At 40.8% G+C, this 10110-nt stretch overlaps 2 protein-coding genes across 2 annotated transcripts in view; one reads left to right on the top strand and one right to left on the bottom strand.

Moving 5' to 3' along the window:
- Positions 1 to 4166, top strand: part of TATDN1 (TatD DNase domain containing 1) — a 14487-nt gene extending 10321 nt beyond the window's left edge. The window contains exons 10-11 of the mRNA XM_009323346.1: positions 699 to 825; positions 3908 to 4166. Of these exons, the coding sequence (XP_009321621.1) occupies positions 699 to 825; positions 3908 to 4010 (230 nt within the window). The 3' untranslated portion in view covers positions 4011 to 4166. The remainder of the gene's footprint in view (positions 1 to 698; positions 826 to 3907) is intronic.
- Positions 4167 to 4692: 526 nt separating this feature from the next.
- Positions 4693 to 10110, bottom strand: part of RNF139 (ring finger protein 139) — an 18832-nt gene continuing 13414 nt past the window's right edge. Inside the window, exon 3 of the mRNA XM_009323375.1 lies at positions 4693 to 6775. Coding sequence (XP_009321650.1) covers positions 4938 to 6775 — 1838 coding nt within the window. The 3' untranslated portion in view covers positions 4693 to 4937. The remainder of the gene's footprint in view (positions 6776 to 10110) is intronic.

Below are 10110 nucleotides of genomic sequence, written 5' to 3'. Positions count from 1 at the left end.
AAGCACAGATTTTTAAATGTACCCAGGTACCAGAATCCTGCTTGAATATCTTTTAAAATCTGGCTTGCTGGAGGTGTGCCAAACACAGGGCAGCGGCTATGATCTTGCCACTGGTAGCAGTAACGGCATTTGGAAGCAACAGCTCTTTAAATGGAATAAGGTGGAAGAATGCTTGAATTCCCCTCTTGGCCTAATGAGCAGTGATTTTAACTGACTCACTAGGGATGCCCTTTTTTTTTTTTTTTTTGCATGTTCACTTCAGTTATCAATAACTGGCAGTTATAAATACAGTATTTATTTTAATTTCTGAATCTGAGAAAGGAAAACCACAGACTGCCTAAATCCTTAATGTTATGTGCACATGAAGTGTAACAGACCTGTTAAAGTGTACAGGAAGTTTCTGTGGAATACATGCAGTATATCTAGCTATCTTTATCATGTTGGAGGAAATAAGTGTTATGTAATATTCTTAGTGATTTTTTAAAATGTAAAATCTTGAAGGTAACAGTATAAAAATCCAAAGATCATGAAGATGTTAAATTGCCCAAATCTCTTAAATTCCATTTTTAATTGGAAGTCACTGCTAGAAAGAGATTGCAAGAACTTTTGTCTGTGGAAGTAGTTGATTAAACTATCTCACGCTATTCTCAAACAATTGCATACTCTTAATTCTTTTTTTTTTTTTCAAATGAAACTAGATGCGCCTTGGTGTGGAGTGAAAAATACCCATGCTGGATCAAAATATATTAAAACTACATTTCCTACAAAAAAGAAATGGGAAATAGGGCACTGCTTGAAGGACAGAAATGAACCCTGCCATATAATGTAAGTGTACTACTGTACTATTATTTTAAATCCTTCAACTGTCACGGGGGGGAAAAAAAATCAGTTCACTGGAAATGTAGTATATAGAAATTAATTCTAAATTTATTGAAACTTGTGCAAGGTATTGCTTTATAGGCTGTGGAAAAACTTAAAAAGTCTTAATTTTCCCATTTCGGTAACTCTGGATGTAAAAAGCTCCCTGAAAATGAAACCAGTACTGTTTTTATCTTTTCACTGAATATGTTGGAGAAGGGGTTAAACCCTGTAAAGCAACCTGACTTGAATAAATTTCACTCAGTTGTTGTTCCAGTTACTGTTAAAACTGGTAACAGCACTGGAGCTGTGCAGTCCTGCGCAGAGGGGGCAGTACTAGGGCACCGAGTAGGGCCTGTGCCTGGGTTCCTATCACAGCGCCTGTGACGTGAACTGCCGTAACATGAATTTGGTTAGAGTCATTCCTTCATTCTGCTAGGGTGCCGAAAAAATACTAAGTTTCACAGAACGCTGTGATCCTACGAAGTTTAGATATGAAGAACAGCAGTCAACATAGAGAATAGTGAAAGAAAACTCCAGGGGCTGAGGGACAGTCAGGAAGTACAGAAACTGTTTTCTGCCACCTTTTCATGTGCTTCCTCGCAGAGGTGTGAAAAGCAGGAAAATGTATCATTGTTTTGGTGAAAATGTTTAGTTATCTCCATTAAATAGCACTGATAGATGTTTAATTTTCACAACTGTTACTGAAGTCTGGTCGGTGAGTTATGCCAATCTTCTCAGTCATCTTATCGTTACCAACTCCCTGAAAAGAAGAAGGAATTCAGGAAGGTTTCTTCTTGCACTGTAGTACGTGAATGAATTTTCAGCAAATAAAGCTCACAGCTGTTCCCGTCCAGGTGCAAAGCCCATGTACTCGATCAGAAGTGGGATTTTTTTTTTTTTTTGCTGTGAAGTCTGTATGTATTTCTATGAAAAGCTGTGTAAATGACCTGTTTGGAACTAGCTTTTGAAATACTGCTCAGTATAGTACTAAAGAATTTGGGTATTCAGCAAGGTATCTAAACAAGAGTTTGAGAACTGAAGGGAATTCTGCTGCTTTTTCGGGGGACCTGAAGAAACTCTTAGCGAGAGACCACTGATCATGCTAAAGGCATAGTTTAAGCTTACATGGTGACATCTCCTAGTGTTCAAACATATTTTATGCAGTTACGTCCGTTTGTAATACTCTTTGAAATTGATCTTATTTGTGTTTTAAAGACGAAGTGCACACATTAGCACGGAAGGACTTTTCAGTATTTTAAGACTTTCCTAGGGTCAGTCCATGATTTTGGAGTAGGGGAAGGGGTCAAGTGAAAACAGTTCTCTCATCAGAAGTGATCTACTGTTGCTGAATAAGGCTATTTTGGCAAGCCTGTGTGTGTTAACAACACCCACATGTCTTTGTCTGCTGCCTTAGTTGTAGCTTACAGAAAAAGTGTTTCAGAAACCCCGGAACTGGAAATGTAGGGAGTCTATCCTAGAGCGGTACACAAATGCTATACTTGCTTTCTTTTATAAAAGAAAATCTTGTTTAGTTCAACCTTATTTCAAAATTACTGTCCCTTTAACACTAATTATAACCTGTACTAATTGTAGATTAGTAACCTGAGAACCTCTTAAACCTTACGAAAAATGAAGTATGGTAACTGAGAATTGATATTTTGTGACTTCTCAAATAGCAAGATCTGGTGTGAGGGGAAAGTTAGCCTCAGGCCACAAAGCATATTTCATGTTCAGGGTATATATACTGTTTAATATAGCTCAGTTGGCAGGAGGAGTTTTCCCCTTGTCTTTTTTTGGTAGTGCTGAACACCTTTCAGTTTTGATGGTGATATTTCCACTTCATATATATTCTTAGAACTGCACTACTCCCCTTGGAAGCTTTTTTTTTTTGAAATTTTAGCCACAAGAGGCTTTTTTTTCTCCTTCAGTGATTTCATAACCAGTGTTGCAGTAACATGTAGCATCCTACTGCATCCAAGTGGGGATAGATATGTAAGCCCTAACAAGGCTCTTCAAGGGTGAAATTCTTTGGTATTTGTTACTTATTTCTCTGTAGGCCTGATGTCACCCCATCTCATCTTGAACATCCCCTTAAATCAAGAAGCTGTTTGGCTGCAAAGCACAGGGATGGTCATGAAATGGGCTAATTCTGCATCTAGGAAAATATTTACATTCCAGTAATTGTTAAGAGCAACTTTTTCTACTCTGTCCTCCTCAAAAAGAAGCTTAGCTATTGCATAAGTTGAGGCAAGATCCAAAAACACCAAACCCTACCACTAAGCTTGAGGTTCTTCAACTCTTCACCATGAAGTTGTTTTTTTTTTTTCCTACTACGAGAAAAAAATGAAAGTACGAAGCATCTTGGGAACTGTACAGAATATTCATTTTTTTCAGAATGATTGATGCAAAATCAAGAAAATAGATACAGAGAAAAGATCATGGCTTGGTTTTCTATTACTTAGTATTAATATTATTCATCCCATTTCTTTTGCCTCTTTCCTGGCTCGTATCAAGGCTGTGGGCCTTTTAAAATTGCTCATTTAACGTTTACTGCAAATATCTGAATGCGTTAATCACAATTAATCTAGAGAACGGGGAAGTAGAAATAAGTTACTTTGGCAGCTATACTCTCAGATAAGGCTGTATCTGGAATTTAAGCTTTGCCATAGACCGTTTTATTCATAGTGCAACTTTAGTCTTGAAAGGCTAACAAATTTCAGTCTGAAAAATGAAGACCATTGATAAAGACACCCACAAAATGACACTTTCTTTGAAACAGAAAGCTGTTTAATTACCTCCAAACAAGAGTCAAAAGACCAAAGATGAATCTGTACCAGTGAGCAACCACTGTTCAGAGTGAAGGGAATGGCAGTTAGTGACTTACTTAAAAGTGAAGCTGTTTGCATATCTGAGCACCTTGCCCTGCTGCTCTCAGCATAGGTTTTCATTCCAGGTTAATCTTAGTGGCTTGTACATACACATGCAGCAGTCTGAAGTATATTCAGTACCAAGTTTCAGTCTTCTAATATCTATCTTTCTTTTTTAGTCAAATACTGGAAATAATGGCGGCAGTAAGAGAAGATGACCCACTCGAGTTGGCCAATACTCTATATAACAACACTATTAAAGTCTTCTTTCCAAATATATAAAGTTGTTTTTCTTACATTTACTTAGCATAACTTTAGTAAATACATTGCAAAAACTTAAAAATTATCATATCTGCAAGTTCTTATCAATGGAAGCCAATATGTAGTGGTTTTTGTTTTTTTTTACGGTACAAGATTAAAGCTACTTTTGAAAAGGTGGTCTGCATTTGTGCAGTTTCTCAGCCCTGTTTCCCTTTCATCAAGAGTCAGGATCAATTTCAAGGATAGCCCAAGCTAGCAACTCTTGCTAACACCTGTATGCCTTACAAGATGAATACCAGGCTGCTGAGTTCACACGTAGAGCACTTCAAGCTACTACTGGTACTTCAGAAGTGTTCAGCGCATCAATGGCATGCTTTACTACTTCACTGGAAAGCTTAGCAGTTTTGTCTTTTGTTCCACATACACAAATGCTATAACATTAAGTCTACCAACCTAGATTTTTATTTTTTTTTAAACACAACTCACAAGTTTTTAAGCAATAAAGCTCTGCTGATTGATACTGAATTTGTAAGTAAAGCTGCTTTGGTTCAGGCTTTTCATTTCTGATTTGACCCGCTGAACAGTCTGTTTTCACCAGTATTTTTCATTTGCATCCAGACCTCATTGATCAGGGGTTACTGGTATACAGTCTTTGGCACAGCATTATCACTACATCAATTAAAGAGTGTTTTTCCAACCATCTTAAAAACATGTGAAAACATTTTATTCCATGTACAATAATGTACATAATTTTAAGGTGGTCATGAAAGAGACCAGCAGAAGTTAGAGGTATATTTACAGTAGCACACACCACAGTAAACAACCACCATTCACAGACTCAACATTGAGATACTGCTGTTGTGCTTAAGTACAATAACTACAAAGTGATACTTTTATTCTGTTGAAGTCAATCTTAAACAAATACCTCACGGCTTAGTAAAGGACATCTTAATCACCAAGAGAGTTAGAGTCAACATTAAGAGTCTCATTCAAGTGCTGTGCCACACAGTCATCGTCTTCCTCATCGCTATCGGAACTGTCATTATCTTCATTTAATTCATTTTCAGCATCAGCAGCTTCTTCTGCAACTTGTACAGGATCTTCATTTGGTGCCACAAACCCATTGTTGTTGGAGATATTGGCATTTTCCTTGTCCTCAATATACACTTTCTGATGGCACATCGGGCAAGTGTCCTGAATGTACAGCCACTTCCGAAGACAAAGTGCGTGAAAGTAATGGTTGCATGGAGTAATGCGAGCAGAGGTGGTGAACTCATGGTAACAGATTGCACATACATCATCTATTTCATGTAACCGACTTCCTTTTACCTCTGGAAGCGAGTTTATTTTCTTAACAGCAGTCCGGCGATTTATAAAAGTCTTCCAGCCATTCTTTGCTTGCAAGTAGATGTTGAAGTATGCATGTAGACACATCATGCAAGCACGAATCTTGCTTCCCGATTCAAAAACCATTGTGTAAGCTCCATTTCCAAACATGATCACTCCAAATATAAACTCAATAATATTGCCAGTTGAACGAACATAATAGACATAATCATCAAGTTTTTCCCATAGCACATTATAGTAGCCATCAATCATAAACAATATATAAACAGTGATAGAAACTATTACTTTTAGGCAAAGCTCTACACAGAATGCTGTAACTGCAAAAAGCCACGTATTTAGTGCATAGTGGTGCCAGAGGATGTAACTCAGCAGAACTGGAAGGACGAAAAGGCAAGCAGAAACAAACAGTACAGGGAAGTGTCTGCGAAACGATGACACGTGGGAGGCACTGAGAGACATCAGCACGGGGTCTGTCATTCCATGGATAAAATGCAGGACTGCGGTTAACAAAAGGCACATGTTTCGACTCAGGCGAACTAATCGTTCCTCTGGTTTCAGTCCACTTAGACCAGTCTGCAGAGCCAAAATGAAAAACAAGACGGGCGCTACAAAACCAAGCCTTTTGTCATCCTCATCAGTTGATCCGATGAAGGCCAAGATGCCAAGTCCCAAATAGTGCGCTATGGAGGAAATGACAGCACTCATGCCCAACACAGTTAAAGTGGAGTCACACCCACTTATGATCAGGCTGCAAATCAGCTCCCAACAGTTATCCCACGACAGCAAGAAGAATTTTTCTTCTGTATTAGTTTCAGCCATCTTTACAACGTATGTTAACACCACGGCTTGTGCTGTAAGTCTCGTTAGCCAGAAGACACGCAGTACAGCTGGAAACCGAATCCTTTTCCATGTATCTTCCATCAATAGCTGTAATCCATAAATGCGATACATGTGCCTCACCAGCAGATAAACATATCGCACCGAATAATAGAACCATTTGATTTTCGTAACTAAAATGGCTGTGGTATTTAGTGTCAGAACTAGGCCTGAAATAAAAACTAGTATCTGCCGGACATTTAAAGGTAATTCAACAACCAAGCCAATTACAGGAATCAGTATATCCAGGATGATGAGTTGAGAGTATATGGACTGCACGTTTAACAATGTAACATATCCGATTCCAAAGGTAAGCTGAAGGATGGAAAGTGCCATCCATAGCGAAGGTCCTTTATGAGGCAAGATCTGAATTCCAAATGCAGCTGTGTAGTAGGCACTGTAGAAGTTTATGTGCAAAGCAGCATAGTAATTCACCAACACTGAAGTGGCAGCCAGCAGAAATGCCGAGGTGATCATATAAAACTTGAAAAGTGCTTGCTGTTGTAAGACCAAAACAACACTGGATACAAAGACACCTAAAAACAGATTGAAATCATTTAGTTCTCAGCAGAAATGCAACAATGGATTTTAACCTATTAGCTTTGCAGCTACACTGTTTTAATTTATCACTTCCCAATTCGTCACTCCTAACTTTACATTACCCTTTGGTGCCCTTTTCAGAGAACAGGCACAAGGATGGCTTAATCTCTGCATTTAATACATCTGTGCACGGCGGCTGCGATTCAAAGCCAATGCAAGCATTAAGTCACAATTACACTTAAGTTACTGCGCTAGTCTGAAACTGCGGATGGACGACTCCCAGCCTTTCAGCCTTACTCTTGAAATCTAAGGGTAGACAAGTTCTAAAAGCAGGAAAGAATTGCCGGATGTAGCATCACCTTTACAGGCAAAGTTGTAATTTTTACTCATTTATTCCTTATTAAGTCACTTAATTCACTTGAGCAAAGCACTCGACTGCAGGTGTCCAAGCTGGAGTACTAAAGATAACAGTCACCGAAACAGTTTAGCTAAACCCTTTAATGGGAAAATACTGAGAAATTGCTGTAGTTTACTGGGGAGAGGGCACTCTTCTTCCAATTCCCTTCAGTTTGCTTTCACTTCTGATAAGGCACCCTGAAACAAAGGCTTATGGAGAAGACCTTCTGCAACATAAAGCTTTTGTACACAGAATCCCAAACTGCACCAATCGCCTCTTCGCCACTGCCAGTGCAAACTTGCATCTCACTTGCTAGAAGTCAGATTTAGAGCTTGAAATTCCTGTTTGCTAAGCTTTCCCTCATACTGACCGTGAACACATCTTGACCATGACTGGAAAGGCTGCACCTCCCTATGAGAAATCCTATCATAGCATCTATAGTACCTTGGTATTACATTTACGTCCTTGCAGTAAGCCCCTTCCGTAGTGCAGCTTATGAATTTCATCACTATGTACTACATAGGTAAGGACTCTGCCCTAACAGATGTTAAATTAAATGGCACTTATCACTAGATTCACATCCTTAATCATTTTTTTCTTCAGGAAACACACTGCCTTTGTTTTGGGCTTCTCAATCAGCTTCCAGTCCATGCAACTGCTTTCTCATCCAAACCACTTTGGAGAGATTTTGATCTCTACAACTACTATTTGATTATAAGTTGCTTTCAACCTCTGTACTAGAACTAATGAAATCACAAGTAATCTTCTTTCAACTGGAGGACAGCATCAGTCTTTCCTGATGATTGTTATTTTAGATTGTTCCAAATCCTCCATAATCAAGTGTTTAAAAAAAAAAAAATTGAAGCCATGGTATTCCCAGCCAGCACGGGTTCATGAGAGGCAGGTCCTGCTCGACCAACCTGATCTCCTTCTATGACCAGGTGACCCACCTAGTGGATGAGGGAAAGGCTGTGGATGTGGTCTACCTGGACTTCAGTAAGGCCTTTGACACCGTCTCCCACAGCATTCTCCTCGAGAAGCTGGCGGCTCACGGCTTAGACAGGTGTACTCTGCGCTGGGTCAAAAACTGGCTGGACGGCCGGGCCCAGAGAGTTGTGGTGAATGGAGTTCAATCCAGTTGGTGGCCGGTCACGAGCGGTGTTCCCCAGGGCTCAGTATTGGGGCCGGTCTTGTTCAATATCTTCATCAATGATCTGGATGAGGGGATCGAGTGCACCCTCAGTAACTTTGCAGACGACACCAAGTTGGGTGGGAGTGTTGATCTGCTCGAGGGTAGGAAGGCTCTGCAGAGGGACCTGGACAGGCTGGATCGATGGGCCGAGCCCAACTGTATGAGATTCAACAAGGCCAAGTGCCGGGTCCTGCACTTTGGCCACAACAACCCCATGCAGCGCTACAGGCTTGGGGAAGAGTGGCTGGAAAGCTGCCTGGCGGAAAAGGACCTGGGGGTGTTGGTCGACAGCCGGCTGAACATGAGCCGGCAGTGTGCCCAGGTGGCCAAGAAGGCCAATGGCCTCCTGGCCTGTATCAGAACTAGTGTGGCCAGCAGGAGCAGGGAAGTGATCGTGCCCCTGTACTCGGCACTGGTGAGGCCGCACCTCGAATACTGTGTTCAGTTTTGGGCCCCTCACTACAAGAAGGACGTTGAGGTGCTGGAGCGTGTCCAGAGAAGGGCAATGAGGCTGGTGAGGGGTCTGGAGAACAAGTCTTCTGAGGAGCGGCTGAGGGAGCTGGGGTTGTTTAGCCTGGAGAAAAGGAGGCTGAGGGGAGACCTCATCGCTCTCTACAACTACCTGAAAGGAGGTTGTAGCGAGGTGGGGGTTGGTCTCTTCTCCCAAGTAACTGGCGAAAGGACGAGAGGAAATGGCCTCAAGTTGCGCCAGGGGAGGTTTAGATTGGATGTGAGGAAAAATTTCTTTACTGAAAGAGTGGTTAAACATTGGAACAGTCTGCCCAGGGAAGTGGTTGAGTCACCATCCCTGGAAGTATTTAAAAAACGGGTAGATGAGGCGCTTAGGGACATGGTTTAGTGGGTGTGGTGGTGTTGGGTTGACGGTTGGACTCGATGATCTTGGAGGGCTTTTCCAACCTTAATGATTCTATGATTCTATCTTGATCATGGGAATAAAAAAAACTTTGCTAAGAGCCAGCATTTGATTCTACCAGTAGTGCTGCCAGTTGCTTATATCAAAAAAACCCCCACAAAAACCAACAAACCCAAAAAAAACCACCCTGGAGGACTGAGTAAGAAGGGAGAGGGTCAACATGAATCAAGAGCAAAAAGCAGACTACAAAAAAAGGCATTAATGCACCTTAACAGTGTTCCCTGCCAGCAGCATTGGCTGATAAAAAAAAAAAATTCTCCTTAACTAATCATTAACCTAGTGACCTTGTGAAGTTGACTGAGGAAAAGCCTCAATCAATTTTCAGAAAGTGCCTTGTATCATAGCTTAGTTCTTCCACGAAAAGCTGAGTATTCCTTACATACAGCAGTTCTCTTAAAATAAGCTTGACAATTTCACTGCCTTTTCATCCATACCACCATAAACACCTTTGGGAAAGCTAAGCTGCTGACAAGTTTGTACCCTTTGTCTTCTCTCAGAAGTCACAGAAGAGGCTCAAATGCCTACAACAAGGTCATTATTTAAATAATTCTGATCCTTTGAGCCAAATGAGATGCATTTTGCACTAAGCAGGCTGCTCTGAAACACACCTGTTAACAAAACCTATTCTCCTTCCTTGCAGTTGCAGTAACAGGCCTGTATTTAGATACTACAAGTCATCTTAAAACACTTGACGATTCACATGCACGACATCCCTAAAAACAGTAGTACAATGAGTCAGTAGAAAAGCTCGACCTACTGGTTCCTCTAAAGAGGGACTAACAAAAGGCAAAGCATTTCTCTGTCAGCACTTGTGTGGACAGGTCAAGATCCCCCC

The sequence above is a fragment of the Pygoscelis adeliae genome, unplaced genomic scaffold, assembly GCF_000699105.1.
Source record: "Pygoscelis adeliae isolate BGI_AS28 unplaced genomic scaffold, ASM69910v1 Scaffold103, whole genome shotgun sequence".
Classification (NCBI taxonomy): Eukaryota; Metazoa; Chordata; class Aves; order Sphenisciformes; family Spheniscidae; genus Pygoscelis; species Pygoscelis adeliae.
This window is presented reverse-complemented; position numbering and strand designations above follow the sequence as displayed.